At 45.0% G+C, this 24,546-nt stretch overlaps 1 protein-coding gene across 1 annotated transcript in view; it reads right to left on the bottom strand.

The window, feature by feature from the left end:
* Positions 1–3,442: 3,442 nt before the first annotated feature.
* Positions 3,443–24,546, bottom strand: part of pcca (propionyl-CoA carboxylase subunit alpha) — a 34,477-nt gene continuing 13,373 nt past the window's right edge. The window contains exons 8-23 of the mRNA XM_085243093.1: positions 23,493–23,529; positions 20,271–20,349; positions 19,156–19,258; positions 18,237–18,331; positions 15,355–15,505; positions 14,921–15,064; positions 14,487–14,561; positions 14,336–14,404; positions 12,820–12,895; positions 12,524–12,737; positions 11,997–12,099; positions 5,843–5,941; positions 5,476–5,529; positions 5,192–5,332; positions 4,235–4,312; positions 3,443–3,753 (exon numbers count right to left, since the gene is read on the bottom strand). Coding sequence (XP_085099219.1) covers positions 3,685–3,753; positions 4,235–4,312; positions 5,192–5,332; positions 5,476–5,529; positions 5,843–5,941; positions 11,997–12,099; positions 12,524–12,737; positions 12,820–12,895; positions 14,336–14,404; positions 14,487–14,561; positions 14,921–15,064; positions 15,355–15,505; positions 18,237–18,331; positions 19,156–19,258; positions 20,271–20,349; positions 23,493–23,529 — 1,587 coding nt within the window. The 3' untranslated portion in view covers positions 3,443–3,684. The remainder of the gene's footprint in view (positions 3,754–4,234; positions 4,313–5,191; positions 5,333–5,475; positions 5,530–5,842; positions 5,942–11,996; positions 12,100–12,523; positions 12,738–12,819; positions 12,896–14,335; positions 14,405–14,486; positions 14,562–14,920; positions 15,065–15,354; positions 15,506–18,236; positions 18,332–19,155; positions 19,259–20,270; positions 20,350–23,492; positions 23,530–24,546) is intronic.

Here is a 24,546-nt window from a genome sequence, read left to right as displayed (position 1 = left end):
AGATAAGAAAGATATTGTAAATTCAAGCGTCTTATAGTAGCTGACGAATGAAAGGTTCAGAACATAGGAAGAAGTCCTCCTGTGTGTTCTAAGTGGCCTAAACGATGTCAGGTGAGTTTTCCAATTCTAACGTTCCACCAACATTCTACGATACACCATTTTATTAAATAAATATTTAATATTTATTCAAGAAACACCAAAAACCCCATGCACAAAGATTCCCTTTGCCTCTCCCGGAACTTTTAAATGGTGTTTGGACCCCGGGAAACATTTGGCCCAACATCCTGGAGAGGACACAGGAAAGACAGGTGAGTAATCTCATCTCAGCAGCTACTTCTTTGCAGTGCGTTAGACTTTGCACGCACATTTGCATTAGTTCTCCTTCATAGTAGGCCTTATTTGCTCCCAGTAACAATGCTTTGCTCCTCACAGACAACCACCACATTTCTTGATGAGGAGCAGCCGTGCAGGAGCCGGAACAAAAGGCTACCTGCTAATCATTAAAATACTCAATAAATATTCAATAAATAATTAAACCTCTTGTGTGCAAATGTTACTGATGTGCAAACCTATGTTTAAATCTAAATAAATTGCTGTACAAATTATAATACAAATAATGATATTAAGGGAGTCCTCTTCCTTACATGCCTACATGGGTTCACTCAGTCTAAAATCATGCATGTTAGGTTAACTGACCATTCTGAAATGTCCAGATGTGTGAATGTGAAATATTATTTGTGTCCCTTTATGGGAAGCAGATGCCAGTAAATTTTATTTACTGAAACACAATTGCTGGCTCTGGTTCTGGGCAAAACATTAGGCGTTAGCAAGGTTTGTCCCCATAAAACACTGCAGAGCTGTTAGAGCAGGGGTGTCAAACTCAAATACACAGTGGGCCAAAATTCAAAACTGGAACAAAGTCGCGGGCTAACGTTAATATTTATTGAAAAAAAAAATTCTTCCTCCAGATATAAGAATGAATCTCTTCTTATGGACACGTTTTGCTGAAAAACTGAATATGGAACAAGCCAAGCTTAATACTAAACAATATATATATTAGCTGTATAATACCAGCAGGCCAGCTCTAATAGTAATTTGGTGTGGCTTCGCGGGCCAAATGTAATTAGGCTGCGGGCCAAATATGGCCCGCGGGCCAGAGTTTGACACCTATGTGTTAGAGGCTGTGACCTGTTGGACCTTATTATAACAATATAGCACAGGCATAAGGAGAACACGTAAACATGACAAAGAAACGGCCAAGCCGGCCAGGAAATTAGACCTTCTTGCTGCAAGGGGACAATGCTGATTTTCAACATGGCTGCCCAGCGACCCTCTTTGTTCTGCTTCCCCAAGAACAACTTCAGGTGCCAAGGCAGCGTCGAGAGCGGATCCAGTGATTGTTTCAAATAACCGGACTTGTGATGTTTTACTGTAGTGAAAAAGTGAAAGATGGGTGTGGGTACATTACCGTTTAGTTTGTGGGTTACAGCAGAAAATGATCCATTTCATGTTCCCACGTGGTTCTGGACAAAGACATTTTCCCCAATAAGAGGATAATCACGCGTCTAACCTCGACTCATAGAAACTTTAATGCTCAATATTCTCAACAAGGAAACGGCTCTGTGTTTGTTTCCAGACGTCCTCAACCGTTTACTCTGATTGTTGCACATTGCCAAAGGTTATGTCTGCTGGAAACAGAAACACAGCTTTCTGAGTACATCACTCAAAACAATTGTCTACTTTGTCCCCCCTCTTAACCTTAAGAGTACTTTAATGTACTCACTATGTACTATGTACTCAGAAAGCTGTGAATGGTAGTCCATTGTTAGTCAGTGGAGCTGCAGTCATTGTGCAAATGTGCTGTTTATAAGGTTGGAAACCTGCAGTCAGCTGAGACTGAAGAAGTCTCCTGGATGAGCGACGAAACGTTTCTCCCACTGAAAACGACATCCTTCACATCTTGGTTTGCATAGAGGCCTTTAGAGGCCACCGGCCTTTAAGGTTCCTCACTTTTGCCACAGGTTTCAGAGCTTTTTGTTGTATTTACTTACCTGAACATGTTCAGACACTACAAACAACTTTAGACCTCCCTGAGACCATGAGTGATGAAAATTCAGAGGTTGTTAACCTTGAAATGAGAGAAACAAGGTTTCTGTTCGTTACCAGAGCAACAGACTTCTGATGTTACCTTTTATTTTGTTACATTAAAAGCAAACAAAGATAATGCAGTTTGATAAACAACATTTTCTACACTAAGATGATTAACAGTTATTAGCTGGAACCCTAGCATGACTCAGCATACTCTGCAGTGTCTCCTTAAAAAAAAGGAAACACACATAGTAGAAAAACACAATTTAGATGAGTATCTAAAAGTGATTCACAAAGAGCTATTAACCTTGTTTTTGGAAAGGCAGGGTATTGTTATATCTTTGGACACAAACCAAAGGTCATCAACTACAATTATTGCACTCAGAAATGTTTAGATCTACAACATAAAAATTGTTTGAGATGTATGTTTCTCTTCCACCATCACCAAGTGATCTTACGCGACTGTTTCATAGAAGTAATCCGTCACCCCCTACAAGGAATGCAGGAATTTGAAGAGTTTCAGTCAGGTTTCAGAGCTCATCACAGCACAGAAACAGCTTTAGTGAAGGTTACAAATGATCTTCTTATGGCCTCTGACAGTGGACTCATCTCTGTGCTTGTCCTGCTAGACCTCAGTGCAGCGTTCGATACTGTCGACCATAATATCCTATTAGAGCGATTAGAACATGCTGTAGGTATTACAGGTACTGTGCTGCAGTGGTTTGTATCATATCTATCTAATAGACTCCAGTTTGTGCATGTAAATGGAGAGTCCTCTTCACACACTGAGGTTAATTATGGAGTTCCACAGGGTTCAGTGCTAGGACCAATTCTGTTTACATTATACATGCTTCCTAGCTTGCTAGCATGCTTTCCAGGCTGGACTACTGTCACTTTTATCTTAAAGAGCTCATCGTACTGTGTCATTGCATACAGATGCAGGCTTCTCTGTGGGTCCTGGGGTATTTAATTAGAATGGGAAACAACCCTTAGCTTAGGTTCCAGGTTCCTCTTCTATTGAATCAAATCCCAGTTTGTGTTTCTATTTCACTTACTGTGTACTGTATACACCACTCTGTTAATTATTAATCTTTGCCTCTCTTCCACAGCGTGTCGTTGTCCTGCTCACACCCAACCAATCATGGCAGATGGCCCCGCCCCACCCTGAGCTTGGCTCTGCCAAAGGTTTCTTCCTGTTAAAAGGGAGTTTCTCCTTTCCACAGTCGCCAAAGTGCTTGCTCAAAGTGGAAAATGTGATTGTTGGGTTTTCTCTGTATTATTCTTGGGTCTTTACCTTACAATATAAAGTGCCTTGAGGCAACTGTTGTGTGTGAAGAAAAACAAAAACTGAAAGTTATTTTATTTGGAAAAGTTTGTTTATTTTTCTCAGTCAGTTCATCCAAATTTCAATGTTTGGCCTACCAACAACAATATCTATTAAGCAGTAAAACCTAAGTACAACAGAGTAATTGGAACAGTCAGCTGAATCAAAGACACAAGACAACTGTGTGAGCACCCACACCAACATTGTGACACAGTTCAACTCCATCTGTCCCAGTTCACACAAGTCACATGTCAAAGGGAACAGATCATGTTTTATTCCAGCTCCACAAGCAGGTCTCCTTCCCCCACAGTCTCGCCCGGCTTACAGTGGACACTCTTAACCTGTAAGGACACACGTGCAGTTAAACACAAACTTTAAATAATGCATTTACAGTTTTACAAACACACCACTTAAACTCTATGCTCTGGATTGCGGATGTCACACTCCAGTCTTTCAGGGCCGATGTCTGTCTGGACTAGAACTTGACTGAATGCTGAGGTGGCAGTTCAGCCATTTGATTCATGTTACAGCAGCTCATGAGTGCAATAAACAAACTTTTAGAAGTACATTTTTCTAAAAACATTTACTTATATATATATATATTTAAATTTACTTGAGTAGGGTTAGGGGTTGCCTCCTCAGCATGCAGTCAGGTCACTGTAGAGTCTTGCTAATCACATATTAATTTTATTTAGGTGTGTTGCAGCAGGAACCATGGAGAAGTTTGAAGAAACCAGCGTTTGAGGACCGGAGTTTGACCCCCCGACCTAGATAATACTACTGAAATCTAGTGATGGGAGTAACTGTCACATTTCCTGTTACCTTTGCTTGCTTGACAGCAGTCAAACTGTTCTGCATCTTCATGGCTTCAATTACACAAATCTCCTGACCTTCTGCAACCTAAAAAAAAAACAGAGTGTGTAAAAGCAATGGCTTAACTGTAAATGTAAATGTTTAAGAAGGGATGACTAAAAGCTACTCCTGCTGCCTTCCGTGCACCATTTGTCAACATGCGCATATTCAAGAGATTTATTTGAAGCTCAGGCTGCCATCTACGAGGAGCGACAGCCCTGTTGAACAGAGACTGGCAGCACGTAGACTCCAAATGTTTCTTGTGACAAACTGATGGCATTTTGTTAACTGCAAAAATAATGGTTTTCCTTTCTTTTCACTGATAGGCTCAATCTCCTGGCTCACCTGGTCTTATAGTGTTTTTCTACTTTACCTGAGCAGTCAAAGCTCTTTATACAACATGCCTCATTCACCCATTCATACACAGGGTGCTTGACCTCATTTAAGCATTACGCTGGTAGTGAAAGATGGGCAGCATCGCCAGTTTCTGAGGAATATGAATAATGTTAACATGGACAATTATGAGAACCTGACAGAGTAATGTGAGTGAACTGAAGATAAAAACATGGATTAAACAGATAAAACAGTCTAGTTTTGGAGTAAAACTGTTTGGTGTGATTGCAGAGGGAGAAAAAAACCCCATACATTTAAAATAACGCCCAACAACATTCAGTGACTCTAATCTATGAATATATAAGAACATGAAATGTCAAAATACACTCACAGGCTGCAGCATGCATTCAAAAACTCACCAACTTAAACTTTGATTCTATGCTTAAGAATTAAAATAATGTTGAATCTTAATCATTTCTGCACATCTGCACAGTCTTACCAGCAACATGTCAACTACAACAGGCTTTTCCCCATTATGAACTATGAACTCATTAAACAGCATTTAAACGATGTGTACATATTGGAATGTGTTACCGTATCTCCAGGTTTGACAGATACAGCCACAACTGTTCCCGGCATCGGTGAACGCAGGATGCTGCTCGTGTCCTCTGAAGCTTTTTCTGGCATGTAGGAGTTCAACTCTGCAGCCAGCTTGGACAGAACTCGAACCTTAAACTATATATATTTACAAGAAAAAGAAACGTATGGGGAACAGTGGGATGTTTGGCACTGCAATATATCAATAACATGGAAAGTTCTTCTGATCATACATACATACATACAGCCACTAGCCTACATTTTGAATTATTCAGTCTTACCAAGGTGCCCAGGTACTGTAGGACAATCACTCCTGCAGCATCTCTGGAAAGGCACTATAAAAAAGAGAGAATACGTTATCTGTATTACAGCTGACATCTTTCATTATTTTATTGTTACTGGTGAGTTTAGCACATTTCTGTTCTAAATTTGTTCTGCCAAGACGCCGGTGTCCCCCAGTTTAAAAACTATTTAAAAAAACTTGCTGCGTCTTCAGAGGGTCAGGCAGGAATGAGGCATGAAGTAACTGAGTGCACTGATAAAAGCTGCACCACATGGACAGACATTTTGGTTTTACCACTTTTCCACCATATCACCATGGCTCCAATCCGTTTGAGGTCTCTTTACCAACACTTAGCTGTGTGTTACCTGTAGCATTCTGTGTGTGCCGTTGACTGTGAGTGGCAGCAATGGGGAGGCCAGATTCAACGCTCCCCAAACTTCCACCTTCGCTCCATCTATCTCCACCTGCAGACACAGTTAACACAGTCTAACTGGAGAGCCACTCTTTCACATCACACAATGCTCACACTGTTGTTTTATTATCTGAATGAATCGGGACTTCTGATGATCACCAATAGCTTTCCAATCAAGACAAATTCTGGCTTGAATTCCTATTAACTAATCTTTAAATTCATATTAAACTTAATCTGCAGTCAAATACACTCACCTGCCATTTTATTAGATACACCCTTTCCCCTGCTTGCCACCCCATGGCTCAGTTTCTATGTAAAAGGTCAAGTAACTGAATTTAAAGTAGTGATTATTTTCGACCTGCTGTGTGAACGTACTGCTTCTTATTTAGCTCGTTTCTACTCGTTGTAACTTGCCTCGTTCACCCATTTACTCCCATTTGCAAAAGCACTTTTTTCTATGCTCTGTTTCTGTCTCCTGACACAGTGTAGATAAACTTTGCTCCCACAGAGGTCAGTTATCATGTTACCAGTATTACTTCCTCACTGCATACTGGATACTCTGAAAAAGAGCAGAAGTTTGACTCCTTGATATAATTTTTAAATGTGCATTAAAAGCAGATATTTTGTAAGGTGGAGTGGAAAGCCAGGAAAAATAGTTTGTTTTTTAAATCTAGATGAACAAACAAACCCAACCCTAAACTGGGACATCTCACCTCATCACTAAGAGGACAACCCCAGCTCTGTAGCCAAGCTGAGTTAGAGGTCTGCTAAGCCGAGGACTTTAACTAGCGATAACATTTAATCAGACCCACCGTGGAATTCCCAGTGTGGACTGATGAGACTGACACCATCTCTAGTCTTGATATTGTAGAATGTTTAGCTGATTTAGAGTTTAGAAATGTGTTATCATAGAATGTAGAACTATTGTAGAGACACTGACACTGCCCTTAATATAATAAAGGGCTCATTGTGTTGTGAACTTAGGAGTAGATTGTAGGAGACCCCTTTCCCACTGAGTGGAAATTCCCCAGAGGATGTTTGGGTGGGGGTCTCAACATTTGTAACTGGATAACTGTGGTCTGGAAGGGAGATGGGTTTTTATGACCTCTAGGGAGTCACCTACCCCCACAGTGTTTTAACTGTCACGCACACACATCCACACGCACACTCACTCATGTGCACTCACATATAAACACAGGTATGCGCACACAGTCACACACGAGCACTCATATAGGCACGCGGGAACGCGCACATGTAGGCATTCACAGGCTCGCGCACACACACACACACACACGAAAGTATGTAAACATAGTACTTAGTTTTATGGCACCTTGTAGAGGGTTTAGAAGGGGGGTCACTGATACAAAACTGCATGTAACAGACAAAGGAGTTGAGATCTGCAGAGGAGTTCCGGGGTCCTGTACATCTCCCTTCTAGAAGGTGTAATCAATAGGTGTGATCAATGAGTGTGGATTAATAAAAGTGTTGGGAATTGACTACTGAGTCGCCGGTGTTCTTTCTGGAGGCCTGAGCAATCTACGAACCGGGCGAAACTGTGAAAAGGTCACAATATTAAGCTTAAAACGTTCCTTTTTCCTCCTTGAATCGCTACCTTATCGTGATGAAGGGGTTTGTGTGTCCCAGGGATCCCAGGGGCTATGTTGTCTGGGGGCTTTTGCCCCCTGGTAGGGTCTCCCATGGCAAATTGGTCCTGGGTGAGGGACCAGACAAAGAGCGATTCAGAAGACCCTTATGAAGAGAACATCGAGGGAACAGTTTACCCTGCCCAGGATAGGGTTACCGGGGCCCCGCCCTGGAGACAGTCGGAGGGTGCCCGAAGGCGAGCATCTGGTGGCCGGGCCTTAGTCCATGGGGCCCGGCCGGGCACAGCCCGAAGAGGAGACATGGGCCCATCCTCTCACAGGCCCACCACCTGCAGGAGGCGCCATAGAGGTCGGGTGCATTGTGTGCCGGGTGGCGGCCAGGCGCGGAGGCCCTGGCGGACTGACCCCCGGCTGCCAAGACTGGCAATAGGGACATGGAATGTCACCTCTCTGGTGGGGAAGGAGCCTGAGTTCGTGCGTGAGGTTGAGAGGTACCGGCTAGATATAGTCGGGCTCACCTCTACGCATGGCTTGGGCTCTAGAACCTGTCTCCTGGAGAGGGGCTGGACTCTGTCTCAGTCTGGAGTTGCCCCTGGTGAGAGGCGGCGGGCTGAAAGTTGGAACACATCGCGGAACGGATCACTGCAGTTGTGAGGTCTCAGAATCAAAAGAATGACAACACCATGGAACAGAAGTTTGATACCATCATGGGGAGGCTCGCGGCTCTCCAACGGGAGATTGCGAGACCAGTGTCAGAGTGTTAAAGAGCAGCTTGAAATTCTCCTGGGCTGCTTGCATGAAAAATCAACAAAATCAACATCGTAATGCGGACACCACCACGGCGCCAGCTGCAGGCCCAAGGCTGGAGCCGAACAATCACTCCCTGAAAACGACTGTGTGATGACTATTCTTCCCATCCCATGCAAGGCCACCTGGATTGGCTGGAGGACTGTTTACTTAGCCTGATAGGGCGAAGGACACTGTCTCAGCTGAACTATGGACATGCACACACACACACTTACACTGATAATCACTCACTCATCCCCCCTCCCCTTCTAACGCCTTCGATGCTTACCTCCCCCATGATGTGGACATCGGGTCAGCTGGCGGTGCAGTCGAAAGATTGCAGCAGTCCCAGATCAGATGTGCACACTGTGTTTATTGTGTTATGATATCCCCTACCCAACCCTGTGGCTTGTCATGTCTTTCACAATGTTGTGCTGTGGCCATTCATGTGCTTTTTTTGTGCAGAGGAGTTTTTTTGTTTCCTGTTCTCATGCTGTCCTACCATGGAAGCACAGCATGAGTGGAGGTCTCTTTTTTTCCTCTTGTACCCTCCCGTTGTTGTGTACATTTCAGTGTTCTTTTCTGTAATGCTACCGATCTCCGACTTGTAACCCCATGTGATGTCTGTGTTATGCGTGCAAGGTCGGGGGGGGGGGGGGGGGGGGGGTCCCCATTGTCACTGCAGGGCAACCTGCTTGTGACAAATAAAGCTTTGATTGATTGATTGATTGAATCCCACTGACACGTCTTCCGAGGAGGAAGCAGAGTCTGGGGATGAGGGGAATGACCCGCCAATTTCCGGGGGCGAGGTCACTGAGGCAGTTAAACAACTCCTTGGTGGCAGAGCCCCTGGTGTTGATGAGGTCCACCCCGAGTTCCTGAAGGCTCTGGACGTTGTAGGGCTGTCCTGGTTGACACGCCTCTGCAATGTTGCGTGGAGGTCAGGGGCAGTACCTGTGGACTGGCAGACCGGGGTGGTGGTCCCCATCTTCAAGAAAGGGGACCGGAGGGTGTGTTCCAACTACAGGGGGATCACACTCCTCAGCCTCCCTGGGAAAGTCTATGCCAGGGTGCTGGAAAGGAGAGTTCGTCCGTTAGTCGAACCTCGGATACAGGAGGAACAATGCGGTTTTCGTCCTGGTCGCGGAACACTGGACCAGCTCTTTATCCTCTCCAGGATACTTGAGGGTGCATGGGAGTTTGCCCAACCAGTCTACATGTGTTTTGTGGACTTGGAGAAGGCATTCGACCGTGTCCCTCGGGGTGTCCTGTGGGAGGTGTTGCGGGAGTATGGGGTGTCTGGCCCATTGCTACGGGCCATTCGATCCCTATACAACCGTTGCAAGAGCTTGGTTCGCATTGCCGGCAATAAGTCGGACTCGTTCCCGGTGGGTGATGGGCTCCACCAGGGCTGCCCTTTGTCTCCGGTTCTGTTCATAATTTTTATGGACAGGATTTCTAGGCGCAGCCAAGTGGTGGAGGGCTTTCGCTTTGGTGGCCTCAGAATCTCATCTCTGATTTTTGCGGATGATGTGGTTCTGTTGGCTTCATCGGGTGAGGGCCTCCAGCTCGCACTGGAGCGGTTCGCAGCCGAGTGTGAAGCAGCGGGAATGAGGATCAGCACCTCCAAATCTGAGGCCGTGGTTCTCAGCCGGAAAAGGGTGGAGTGCCCACTCAGGGTCGGGGATGAGTTCCTGCCCCAAGTGGAGGAGTTCAAGTATCTCGGGGTCTTGTTCGCGAGTGATGGGAGAAGGGAGCCGGAGATCGACAGACGGATTGGGGCTGCAGCAATGCGGACGCTGCACCGGTCCGTCGTGGTGAAGAGGGAGCTGAGTGTAAAAGCGAAGCTCTCAATTTACCGGTCGATCTACGTCCCTACCCTCACCTATGGCCACGAGCTGTGGGTAGTGACCGAAAGAACGAGATCGCGGATACAAGCGGCAGAAATGAGCTTCCTCCGAAGGGTGGCTGGCCTCTCCCTTAGAGATAGGGTGAGAAGTTCGGCCATCCGGGAGGGGCTCAGAGTAGAGCAGCTGCTGCTCCACATCGAAAGGAGCCAGCTGAGGTGGTTCGGGCATCTGACAAGGATGCCCCCTGGGCGCCTCCTGGGTGAGGTGTTCCAGGCATGTCCCACCGGGAGGAGGCCCCGGGGCAGACCCAGGACACGCTGGAGAGATTATATCTCTCGGCTGGCCTGGGAACGCCTTGGTATTCCCCCGGATAAGCTGGAGGAGGTGGCTGGGGAGAGGGAAGTCTGGGCCTCTTTGCTTAGGCTGCTGCCCCCGCGACCTGGCCTCGGATAAAGTGGATGAAGATGGATGGATGGATGGACGTTCCTTTTTCATAAAGCCTCGTTAGGAGTCACCATGGATCAGGGTCATGTGATCCAGCTCTCAGTAATGCTGCTGTGGGCTCAGACTGGAGGACTTCCCTCCCCAGGTCTATACACACCGCTGCTGCGTGTGATAAATTGTACCCATCAGTTCCCCTCTCAGCCAACCAGTCACAGCAGATGGCAGCTTCTGTCTGAGCTTTTCCTCACCAAGTGCTGTTGATAGTGGACTGTGCGATTTTGGGTTTCCTCTATCACTGCACTTACAGTACAGATGGAGCCTCCTGCCAACTGTTCTGAACTCAAACTGAAAGTGAATGTCTTCAGTGTTCTTTGTACATATTTGTAAGTAAAAAGGTCACACCACACATTATTATTCTTCACAAACAAGAGTCAACAAGTTAGTAAAATTATAAAGGAACAGAAAACAGTGAAAGCTTATAACGTTATATCATCAAGACAGGTATCACCTTTTTACAGAAGGCTAAATCAGGAACTGGAACAGGCCAGACCTGCCCGTCTGTTTAACACTTCTGTGTATGCTCACAATTCACTTCAGTTTTATTTATACAGCACCAAATCACAACAACAGTCACCTCAAGCTGCTTTGTAAGGTAGAACCTACAATAATACATACAAAGAAAAACCCAACAATCATATGACCCCCTATGAGCAGCACTTTGGCGACAGTGAGAAGGAAAAACTCCCTTTTAACAGGAAGAAACCTCCAGCAGAACCAGGCTCAGGGAGGGGCGGGGCCATCTGCTGTGATGGCCATATTCACTACTTACGTTTGTCGTCAAAGGAGCTTGCAAGGAAAGCGTCTGGACTTCTTTAAGTTGCTTGAAGACGTTTCACCTCTCATCCGAGAAGCTTCTTCAGTTCTAAGGTCAAATGGTGGAGAGTCCCAGATATAAACCTAGTGGGAGTTTCCCCCCACAGAGGGACGAAAGGACCCCCTGATGATCCTCTAATCGGCTGAGCCAAGGTGGGAAACTGGGTGTGGGTCCCAATCAGCCAGAGTTTCGGGTGTGTTCATTGTGAAACCTGGCCCCACCTTATCATTTGATTTCCTGAGGTCAGATGACCCAGGATGTGAGTGGGTGTTAAGGCGTCTGGGAAGGAATCTCAAAACTGGATTATAGATGGCAGACAGTTTGTGTCGTAAACCCCGCCTCTGTTCAAAGATGGTCGCTCACAGTGGACGTAGATGGCTTCTTTCACTCCTCTAAAGTGAAAAGAAGTCCAGACGCTTTCCTTGCAAGCTCCTTTGACTACGATGACCTGGATGACTGAGAACCTTCACAGACATACTTAGGTTTGTCCTTTTCTCAGCTTTCTAGTACAGCAAGAATGAACGAGAACAGATGTGCTTTAATACTCACAGTATAAACAGTTCCTGATTTGCTGATTTGCACATCCTGGCGTTCCTCACCCAGCTCCACACACAGCTCCCAGTGGCTGCATTCCACAGGAGTGGAGGCCACCCTGAAATGAACAAACTTTAACCGAGGCCTCATCGCTGCTCCTGAGGTCAGCTAACGCAGTGACCCCATAACTGAGAGATGGGACACAGAATAATGGTTTGGATCTATAGATGTCAGACGTGCTAAAACGAAACTGACAAGTTCATTTTAATAATAATGCCCTTTATTATAAGAACTTTAACTTTAATGTTTAAGACAACAAAATATCATGCAGTATATGAAAATCTGCTGGTGTGTATGAAAGAGATGATGTGGATTGTAGTTTAAAAGTACTGTGAGTCCTCAGTAACAGCTATATAAATGCCAGTCCACTCAGGCTGAACCGTGATCGACTGCACTTTGATTTAGGATACAACTCCAGCCCTATTACTTTCTCCCAAGAATCCCATCACGTAGCACCAAGCAACAAGTACTGCAGCATTCACCTCTGGGTGCTGAGGACCTTTGCTGAACGAAGCTCAGCAGTGATGTAGAGCACTGCTGCTGATGCCAACAGCTCCCTTTTTGCATCTGCCTCTAGCTGATGGCCCTTAAAGCCATCAGGGTAAACCTCTGGGAGGAAGTTGGTGCTGATGTGACCAGAGACAAAGCGAGGATGAGTGATGATTTCTCGCAGGAGAGGAATGTTGTGGGTCACACCTGGAAAGAAAACGATCCAACTTTAGAGAAATGAAACCCAACAAATGTTGTTTTAGTGACAGACTACGAACATGTACTCCACCTCTGATCACATAGTTATCCAGAGCGTCCTCCATCCTACCAAGAGCTTCAGCTCGTGTAGCTCCGTAGGTAATCAGCTACAAATTGATATCAGAGAATATTAATATGTTATTATTGAACCAGTCAAGTCATCAGGAGCTGCTGTGAATCATCACTAACATGGCTAGAGAAACAGAACATCCCATAACTGAGAATGAGCACCTGCACCCTCACAGAGCACACAGGTGAAATTTTCTCACCCGTTTCCTTTTAAACACATGCACTGATTTAATGTAAGGTGTTTAATTCCTGGATACGCGGTGCATGTTGGTATCGTCCTGTCGTATATTAAGTGATGAGCACAATTCCTGTTCAAGGGCTGAGTACTGAGAGCAGAAAAGTGCTGAATAAGAATCTTTACACAAGCAACTACACCACTTTCTATCAAACGTTCACACTTACAGACTCTGATGAACGTGTCAAGAGCAACTCGGGGTTCGGTACCTTGACCGAGGACACTTTGGCAAGCAGGCTGGAGCAGGGATTGAAGCACCGAGCTTCTGATTAGTAGACGACCTGCTCCACAAACACCCCATCTTACCCACTGTGTCCTCAGCCGTACACTAGATTCAACGAGGTGCTGGAAACAATCCTCAGATTTTGGTCCACACTGACACAACAGCATCATGTGAGTCTCCCATTTCACCACATCCGCTGGGCTGAGACCTGATGAGCGTGGAGGTCATCTGAGTGCAGTGAGCTCATCTTCATATTCAAGACACCAGACTGAGATGATCCGAGCTTGGTGACACGATTGCTTCCAGCAGGATAGCTCGCCATCAGAAGATGGTTCACTGTGTTCATGAAGGGATGGACATCGTCAGCAACAACACTCGGGTTGGCGTGGTGTTTAAATGATGCTCGGGTGGTGCTAAGAGGCCCAAAGACTGCCAATAAAATATCCCCCCAGCCTTAAACAAGCTTGGTCACCAGGGAACACTTTTCAGCTTTGTGCAGTTTTGGTGAGCCTGTGCACACTGTAGCCTTAAGTTTCCTGTTCTTAGCTGACAAACACGGCAGGTGGCGTGGTCGTCTGCTGCTGTATCTGCTTCACGGGTCAACATGTTGTGCATTCAGAGATGCTCCTCTACAAACCTTGGTTGCTGTAAGTGACCGACTTCTGTTGCCATCCTGAAAGCTGTCTGACCTCTGGCATCGTGATATCGTGACTCTTACTGAAGGCCTGACTGAGTGCCGTTAACGTGCACGACTGACATCGCTCAACCTTTTCATTTTTATCATTGTATTTATCTTTTTTGGTCAGGATTAAATGTAGAAAACACAGAAACTTGTTTACGGTGACAGAAAGAGGACTTTTACTAGTCTGGCCCACGGCTGTATGTGGCCCACGAGTAAAGGGAGTTTGCGACAGCCGTCTTACCAGCAGTCATCTGTGAAGCAGCGACCTCCTTCAAAGATCTGATACAAATAAACTTTGGAACTGAATGGTTACATTTTGTATCCAATATATCACTGACCTTAGAGATCATGGGATCATAGTAGATGCTGATGTCACTTCCCTCCTGAATGCCGCTGTCTACACGGACCTGGAGGAAAGCAGAGTGAGCCAGGAAACGACAGCGTCCGGCAGACCGCGTGTTTAAAAAGAAAACTGACTGATCGACTCACTTTGTCAAGGTTGAGTGGCTCCTGGTATTGAGACAGGCGTCCAATGGAAGGAAGACCAAAAGACTTGTAAGGGTCCTACCAGAGGAAACAGGATTTTTGGGTGTTTTTACTTTTATTCGTGTTTCACTCAGAAATGATTCTTGTCGGCGGACAACGAGCAACGACAAGTTTGACTGAATGTAACTAAAATAAAACAAAACAAAGATGCTGTCTTTAAACAAAGGCTTTAAATTATTTTTTAATTATTGCACTGCTTTTATATTTTCTGCAGTCCCAACGTTAGCAAAATAAAGGATCATCTTCATATTTTATGTGCTGTATTTTCAACTATGTTTGCAAAGCTGTGTGGTAAAGTAAACGAGTAAGGTTCATGTGATCTCAGTTACCATTACAGGTGCACACACACACACACACACACACACAGACACACCTACCTCTGCATAGACACGGCACTCAATGGCCCAGCCATTTATTGGGATATCTTCCTGTGTGTGCTGCAGTTGGTAACCCTTGGCAACCCTGATCATCTGCTCCACCAGATCCAAGCCAGTGATACACTCTGTAATTGGATGCTCCACCTGGAGTAAAAATAAGCAGTTTATGAAGTACAGACAGGATTCAGCTCGGGGTCAAACTCTGCCTTATCTCAGTGAGTTTGCTCGAGTGTAGGAACAGCAGGCTTTATTTTTCCCTGTGAGGGCCCACAGACACCCTCTCTAGTTTTCAGAGAAGGGTTCAAACTTTCCTTTTTGATAAAGCATATAGTTAGGGCTGGATCAGGTGACCTGAAGGTGAAGGTCTCCACCTTACAATATAAAGCGCCTTGAGGCAACTGTTTGTCATACATATAAATAAAATGGAACTGAACCTGTAGTCGTGTGTTCATCTCCAGGAAATAGAAGTTCTTCTTAGAATCCACTAGAAACTCCACAGTCCCAGCAGAGGAGTACTGCACAGCTTTGGCTAGTTGGACTGCTTGCTCACCCATTGCCCGTCGTGTGACTGGGTCCAGGAAAGTACTGCATGGACACGACACAGAAGCTCAAACTCGTTTCACTGAAACAAAAACAAACAGCTCGAGTCTTCCAGCCACCTTTCATTGCAAATTATTGAAGAGCAAAATTAAAAATCTGTGTTTTATTGCTGATTATTTTACACCTGATTGCTGCTTCGCTCCATCGTACAGGCTAAAACAAAACATTTTTTGAGGCATTTCTCTGACATGGACGGCGTTGTGGCAGCTGTGGGAGAGATGAGGATGGAGATAAACTCCGCGAGTCACAGGCTGATCTGTGATTACTTTGGAGGACCACGTTGCTTCCCTGCAAACTAAAGTAAGGGCACAAAACTCTGAGTAAATATGCCAAAGGAACAGCAAATTAGTCGGGGAGGACACAATGAGAAGTCAATATCAAAGAAGAAGAAAAAGAGGAAGGAAGGAAATTAATGATAATTAACGAGATAACCCATCCTGTTAAAATTAAAAACCTTTAAAGACTATGAAAATAAAGCACAACAGATTAGAGCTACAACAACGTTATCATTTTGAATGATTCCACTTTGCTTTGACACTTGATTTAATGCAGAGTTCTGTAACACTCAGTCGTGATTAAAAACAGACCGTGTGTGTGTGTGTGTGTGTGTGTGTGTGTGTGTGTGTGTGTGTGTGTGTGTGTGTGTGTGTGTGTGTGTGTGTGTGTGTGTAACTAAACCAGACTAATGTGGGCAGGAAAGCAAGAAATCAGGGAAGTAAGAACTCCGCCTGCTAAGTGTTTTCTTAATTTGGCTCTAAATACATTTAAAAATAAAAAACACAAAAACTATCAAACAGTAAGAAATACAACCATGGACATACAAAGACCACAGTGGAGGTCAATAAGCATGCGGACTAAACATTTTTGTAATTATATAGAACTTGATAGCAGCTCCATGTACAGGGGAACCAGCCCACAGATGCAGCCTCTAAAAAGCTTTGGAAGAAACAAAAGTGGATGTGAAACCAAAGTAGCCTTACAGAAATGTCAAATAATGTCTCAATGACCTTGTAGTACCATATCACCCTATTAGAGCACTTGGCTCTCGCTCTGCAGGCCTACTTGTTGTTCCTAGAGTATTTAAAAGTAGAATGGGAGGCAGAGCCTTCAGTTTTCAGGCCCCTCTTCTGTGGAACCAGCTTCCAGTTTGGATTCAGGAGACAGACACTATCTCTACTTTCAAGATCAGGCTTCAAACTTTCCTTTTGAAAAAGCAGGTGACCCCGAATCCTCTGTTAGCTATGCTGCAATAGGCCTAGGCTGCTGGGGGCTTTCCCATGATGCACTGGGTGTTTGTTCTGTCTTCCTCCCTTAACCTTGCAGCAGATGGCCCCGCCCCTCCCTGAGCCTGGTTCTGCTGCAGGTTTCTTCCTGTTAAAAGGGAGTTTTTCCTTCCCACTGTCACCAAAGTGGTGCTAATAGGGGCTCATATGATTGTTGGGTTTTTCTCTGTATGTGTTATTGTAGGGTCTGCCTTACAATATAAAGCACCTTCAGGCAACTGTTGCTGTGATTTGCTGTAATAAAATATAATTGAATTGAAATTAAATAGAGATAAGAACAGGTACAGCAGGCGTGGGAGGATATTCATTTTTATGGAGCCTAGTTTGGCACTAAAGGCAGGTAGACCATCCTGCCAAGTCTTTGTTTGCTTCATACAGCTTTGGTGTATTTTTAGTCATGTTGCCCTCAGGATATTTTAGTGATTTAAAAGGATTTCATAAAGGATTGCACTGTTTATTTTAAACGATATATCATAATATCATCCACGAACAAGCTGCATGATTCTGTTGACTGATTTCTATTCCTGTGATTGAGTTTGTCTAATCCAAGTGGAATCTTTCAGTTAGCGAGCCATTCGTTTTAATCTAGCAGTGAGATTTGTATAAATCGCTTTAATGCACTGAATGGCCTTTTCATTAAATCAAAATCTTCCTAATGTTAAACAGATTATTAACTTTGTCGAATGATTTTTCTGCATCTAAACTGATCCAGGCAGCTGATATTTGATTTCCTTGTATTCTCTGTATTACATGTAATGTGCTCCTCATATTGTCTGTGCCTTACAAACCCCGTTTGATATTATAGAGGTGCATGTGTTATACGCTACACTCAGGATAGTGATTGCTCTATAATTTTGACATATTTCGTGTTTGTCTGTTCTTGGTTTGGGAAGTACAGTAATGACAGCTTCTTTCCAGCAGGGGGAGTACTTTCATTATTTAAATATCTGTGTCCTCCCCTTTCTTAGTTCAGTCATAATTCTAACCGTTAACAGAGTTTCCCAGACCGCTGACATTTAATGACAAGATTTTAATCTCCCCATGTTTCATCTCCATGTTTTACTAATTGACTAATGAGTAAAAACTAATTAAAGCGCTTTGAGTGAGCAGAAAAGCGCCATGTAACAACCAGTTTGTTTACTATTTACTTGCTGTATGTCCATTTGAAGCTGTGGTGGGGCGTGGTCTGCGGTGCCGCTGCAGGGAAGATGGACGCACCTGCACGGCATCTGCAATCACGCCTCGCCGGCACAAAGGCTGTGCTGTCTGTCAGTACATCGTTGTTGTGATGCGAGTCGGGCTGTGAGCTGGAAAGCTGCAGCCGACTGAGTCGATTGTGTGAACAACAACCGAGTCAATAAAGATGTCGTCGGGTCTGTCGTGGGTTCTTTACAGAAACAAATAACTGCGAAGCCCAAAAACGTCTCACTAACCTGGGCGCCTCTTCCACTACCTTCTGGTTCCTCCTCTGGATGGAGCACTCCCTCTCATTGAGCCACAGAGCATTTCCATGTTTATCAGCCAACACCTGAAACAGGTTTTCAAGTCAACACACTATGTGGTTTACACATGTCACTGAACATGCCTGCATGTTAGAAAGTCCAGAAAATTATTCTTTGAAATCTAAAAACTTTATTAAAATAAAAAACACCAAATTCACACTTGGATCCTCAGATGTGAGCTGGTACAGTGATCCTCATGTTTCTCTTCAGGAATGCAAGAAAACCATTCAGCATCTTAGTCAAACAATAATCACGTGTTTTCCTATTTTTCAGGTTTTTGTAAAATGTTGCATAATAACAAATATTATGTGTTAATGATTTTGTTAAATACCAACACTGTTCATTCAGGGCAGCTGTGGCATAAAACCTTTAATTCATTCAATGCATTCCTAAGCGCTGCACACTGGGATCCAATAGTTTGAGCCCACATCAGAACCTGTCACTCAGAGTGGACGGCTGTGACCTACGAACTTTTCAGGCTGGATTCAGCCAAACTCTGCCTCCCGTCTGCAGTCTCAGCAGAGAGGGAGAGTCGTTAGGCTACGCTTCGCTCTGTTCACGGTCTTATTAGTGCAGGCCTGCTGCATGTCTGACTCACAGGAGGCAGTGTGACCTTCTGACTCTTCAAGCTTCTTTGCGTGGTGCATTGTGAGATGGCGTTTTGTGAGAGCTGTTAGGTAACAGCCTCCTCTCGACTCGACTGAACAGACTGTCGTGCAGTTTGTTTCTATTTCAGTGAATCTAGAGCTGAGACGAGGAGTTTAGGAATCAAAGAGTCACCTCCGCTAGCTCTTTTGGCTTTCATGTATCCATCAAAGTTAAAGGAGATCAGTGTAGACAGTCGATATACCTGAATCTCTATATGTCTGGGGTTGTCTATGTATTTCTCAATGAGCAGCCTGTCGTCTCCAAAGCTGGATGCTGCCTCCTGCGATGAGAACCGGAAACCTTCCCTGTTAACAGCACACCCACAGATCACAGCAGTTTTAAAGAGCAAATACAGACTTTCCATTGGTCTACAAGTAACAACAGGAAAACAGTTAAGTAAGTAAATAAGCTTCAGTTTAGAGCACAAGGAGCTGAATGAATAACTTTAGCAACAACAGGTGATTTTGACTAACGTCTGTAAAACACACGGGGACGAAACAAAAAGGAAGACCTGGACTGTTTAATGTCGTATAATATAACTGCTTGTGTTGTTAGGTTATCCAATGAGTTTGTATAGTGTTCTGGAAGAACTTCAGAGCTCACTAATGCCTCTTTTCCACTAGCACCCACTCCATCTGTTCTGGTTGTTTTCCATTACAGTGGAGTACCATTTGCTTGGGGTCATTAAAGCAACGCTGCCAAAACAACAAACATCATGACAATGGGAGACTCCGGCCTGGTACCAGGTACTACCATCTAATGGAAAACCCTACAAACCTGAACTGACCCAAGCAGCTACTAGTGGAAAAGGCCCACACATTTCTGGCCACTAGTTTAACTAGGGGCTGAATCAGTGTTTGGGGCAATAGTATTTTAACTGTGGTATTTGGAGCTACTTAAGATCAAAGAGTTTAACTAATGTGAGCAGAAGACGCTGCACGAGCATCTTCCATAAGCTGCAGACGTACGAGCTAATAGCAGTAGCTTTAGTCCTTATATTTGCAATATAAGACTGTACAGTATTACCTGAGGTAGAGTACTTTAAGTCATTACTACATAAGCAATGCTTGTAATAATAAAAACAATTACTTCTACGTTTTGTTCAACACATAATTGAGTGTGTATTTACTAAAAAATAGTAAATGGCCTGTATCTGTATAGCGCTTTACTTAGTCCCCAAGGACCCCAAAGCACCACATTCAGTCATTCACCCATTCACACACACACTGGTGATAGCAACACTGTAGCTGCCCTGGGGCGCACTGACAGAGTAGCTGATGGGCTCGTGTATACTGAGCACGTGACCAAGTACAATACCTCGTCTCCTCATCGTTCCAAGCAATCCTCATTCCTTTCCCTCCTCCACCTGCAGAAGCTTTGATCATCACAGGGTAACCTGGCAACAAAACAAAACAACTGCAAAGGTGCATTTTTCACAGTCAGGCAACAGAACAGAATGAAACTTTATTACACAGCTGTGGGTGTTACACAGCTCTTATAGCAGGAGGAATATAGACCTAAAGTAGTGTGTGTGTGTGTGTGTGTGTGTGTGTGTGTGTGTGTGTGTGTGTGTGTGTGTGTGTGTGAATGATCCTGGTGAAATATTCAGTGTACAAACAAGATGCAAATGAGTATCAGCAATTACAAACATGTGATATGTCAATTAAACAGGTGATGAGTAAGATTATGTTAAACTGTGTAATAGAGTCTGACAGCTGCTGGTCACAATGTCCTTTGGTAGCGCTCCTTCCTACACTGCGGGTGTAAAAGTCCTTCCTACAGTGCGGGTGTAATAGTCCTTCCTACAGTGCGGGTGTAAAAGTCCTTCCTACAGTGCGGGTGTAATAGTCCTTCCTACACTGCGGGTGTAATAGTCCTTCCTACAGTGCGGGTGTAAAAGTCCTTCCTACAGTGCGGGTGTAATAGTCCTTCCTACAGTGCGGGTGTAATAGTCCTTCCTACACTGCGGGTGTAATAGTCCTTCCTACAGTGCGGGTGTAAAAGTCCTTCCTACACTGCGGGTGTAATAGTCCTTCCTACACTGCGGGTGTAATAGTCCTTCCTACACTGCGGGTGTAATAGTCCTTCCTACAGTGCGGGTGTAAAAGTCCTTCCTACAGTGCGGGTGTAAAAGTCCTTCCTACAGTGCGGGTGTAATAGTCCTTCCTACACTGCGGGTGTAATAGTCCTTCCTACACTGCGGGTGTAATAGTCCTTCCTACAGTGCGGGTGTAATAGTCCTTCCTACAGTGCGGGTGTAAAAGTCCTTCCTACACTGCGGGTGTAAAAGTCCTTCCTACACTGCGGGTGTAAAAGTCCTTCCTACACTGCGGGTGTAATAGTCCTTCCTACACTGCGGGTGTAATAGTCCTTCCTACACTGCGGGTGTAATAGTCCTTCCTACACTGCGGGTGTAAAAGTCCTTCCTACACTGCGGGTGTAAAAGTCCTTCCTAAACTGCGGGTGTAAAAGTCCTTCCTAAACTGCGGGTGTAATAGTCCTTCCTACACTGCGGGTGTAAAAGTCCTTCCTACACTGCGGGTGTAAAAGTCCTTCCTACACTGCGGGTGTAATAGTCCTTCCTACACTGCGGGTGTAATAGTCCTTCCTAAACTGCGGGTGTAATAGTCCTTCCTAAACTGCGGGTGTAATAGTCCTTCCTAAACTGCGGGTGTAATAGTCCTTCCTAAACTGCGGGTGTAATAGTCCTTCCTACACTGCGGGTGTAAAAGTCCTTCCTACACTGCGGGTGTAAAAGTCCTTCCTACACTGCGGGTGTAAAAGTCCTTCCTACACTGCGGGTGTAAAAGTCCTTCCTACACTGCGGGTGTAATAGTCCTTCCTACAGTGCAGGTGTAATAGTCCTTCCTACACTGCGGGTGTAATAGTCCTTCCTACAGTGCGGGTGTAAAAGTCCTTCCTACACTGCGGGTGTAAAAGTCCTTCCTACACTGCGGGTGTAAAAGTCCTTCCTACACTGCGGGTGTAATAGTCCTTCCTGCACTGCGGGTGTAATAGTCCTTCCTACACTGCGGGTGTAATAGTCCTTCCTACAGTGCGGGTGTAATAGTCCTTCCTACAGTGCGGGTGTAAAAGTCCTTCCTACAGTGCGGGTGTAATAGTCCTTCCTAAACTGCGGGTGTAAAAGTCCTTCCTACAGTGCGGGTGTAATAGTCCTTCCTACAGTGCGGGTGTAAAAGTCCTTCCTACAGTGCGGGTGTAATAGTCCTTCCTACAGTGCGGGTGTAAAAGTCCTTCCTACAGTGCGGGTGTAATAGTCCTTCCTACACTGCGGGTGTAAAAGTCCTTCCTACAGTGCGGGTGTAATAGTCCTTCCTACACTGCGGGTGTAATAGTCCTTCCTACACTGCGGGTGTAAAAGTCCTTCCTACACTGCGGGTGTGAAAGTCCTTCCTACACTGCGGGTGTAAAAGTCCTTCCTGCACTGCGGGTGTAATAGTCCTTCCTACAGTGCGGGTGTAATAGTCCTTCCTACAGTGCGGGTGTAATAGTCCTTCCTACAGTGCGGGTGTAAAAGTCCTTCCTACAGTGCGGGTGTAATAGTCCTTCCTAAACTGCGGGTGTAAAAGTCCTTCCTACAGTGCGGGTGTAATAGTCCTTCCTACAGTGCGGGTGTAAAAGTCCTTCCTACAGTGCGGGTGTAAAAGTCCTTCCTAAACTGCGGGTGTAAAAGTCCTTCCTAAACTGCGGGTGTAATAGTCCTTCCTACAGTGCGGGTGTAAAAGTCCTTCCTACACTGCGGGTGTAATAGTCCTTCCTACAGTGCGGGTGTAAAAGTCCTTCCTACAGTGCGGGTGTAAAAGTCCTTCCTACAGTGCGGGTGTAATAGTCCTTCCTACACTGCGGGTGTAATAGTCCTTCCTACACTGCGGGTGTAAAAGTCCTTCCTACACTGCGGGTGTGAAAGTCCTTCCTACACTGCGGGTGTAAAAGTCCTTCCTGCACTGCGGGTGTAATAGTCCTTCCTGCACTGCGGGTGTAATAGTCCTTCCTACACTGCGGGTGTAAAAGTCTGCTGCTGAACGAGCTGCTCAGTGCTCGTACAGTCTCATGCAGGGGTGGGAGGTGTCGTCCTTGATGGATGTCAGCTTAGACATCATCCTCAGCAAAACCCCAGCAGCCTTTTAAGACTGAGGAGTAAAACAGACTCTTTATATTCCCACACTGAGAGTTCTGCTTTCATCTGTTCCATCTCTTCAGATATCGTAAACCTACACAGCGTTTACATCTTTAGCTTCTGTGTTTAGCACATTGAGTTTTCCTACAATGATATTTTCAACATAATAAATGTGTTATCTTTTGGTAACAGCTCCATGAAGATGTGATGATTGACAGCAATTCAACAAAAATAAATAAATACATTTAAAAAATAATCAGAAATAGGAGTAAACAGCTCGAGTGGGCCAGGAACACGTGTGTGGGAGATCATGTCTGCAGTAAACAAACTCACTAAGATTCTTCCTGTCATCACTAAAGTTTACTGTAAACTTTTAGCACACAGAAAAACCGATGACTTACCAATCTGCTGTGCAATCTTCACAGCTTCCTCTGCAGTCTGACACAGGCGAGGAGTAAAACAAAGTATTTAAGGGCAAATGAATATATGGATCCATTACTATTAATACATGCGGTTTGTTCACAGCAGCAATCACCTTCACAGCTGCACTTATTGCAAGAGGTGCAGAACTATTAAAGTGCTGAGCAACAGATCAGCAAAGCAAACTTTGAGAAGTCTGAAGAAATAAATGATTCCTATTTTAACTGAGGCACAGCTGATCAAAGTCTCAGCTCTGTGTTGTGATATTGTAATTTACTAGGTTGTTTTTCATGATCTGGCTGCTGTAACCAACTTTTTGAGGATAAATAAATCACATTTCATCTTCACAACAAAGGGAATAATATAATTTTATCATCTGTTTACATCTCCATACACTCCATCATACAGCTCCAACCTCTTCATCAAGTTTGCGGACGACACAACGGTGGTGGGTCTCATTAGCAACAGGGATGAGACCGACTACAGAAGTGAGGTGAGACGCCTGGCCACGTGGTGTGCTGACAACAATCTCTCTCTGAATGTGGAGAAGACGAAGGAGATTGTTGTGGACTTCAGGAGAATGCACACCCAACATGCTCCTCTGACCATTGACGGAGCGTCTGTGGAGAGAGTGAGCAGCACCAAGTTCTTGGGTGTGCACATCACAGAGGATCTCTCCTGGACGTACAACACCACAGCACTGGCCAAGAAATCACAGCAGCGTCTCTTCTTTCTCCGCAAACTAAGAAGAGCAGGAGCACCAGCCCCCATCATGTACACTTTCTACAGAGGCACCATCGAGAGCATCCTGTCGAGCTGCATCACTGTGTGGTTTGGAGCCTGCAATGCGTCCTGCCATAGAACCCTCCAACGCATAGTGAGAGCTGCAGAGAGGATCATTGGTGTCTCTCTCCCCTCCCTCCAGGACATTTACAGCACCCGTCTCACTAAAAAAGCCCTTTGCATAGCGGCTGATCCCACGCACCCAATGCAAAGCTTCTTCAAGCTGCTGCCGTCGGGGAGGAGACTGCGGAG

Source organism: Mchenga conophoros, linkage group LG13 (genome assembly GCF_057382185.1).
Source record: "Mchenga conophoros isolate Kocher_MC1m ecotype Shallow Benthic linkage group LG13, M_conophoros_male_GT1.1, whole genome shotgun sequence".
Lineage (NCBI taxonomy): Eukaryota > Metazoa > Chordata > Actinopteri > Cichliformes > Cichlidae > Mchenga > Mchenga conophoros.
Note: the sequence above shows the minus strand (reverse complement) of the source record. Positions and strands in the feature narration are given on the sequence as shown.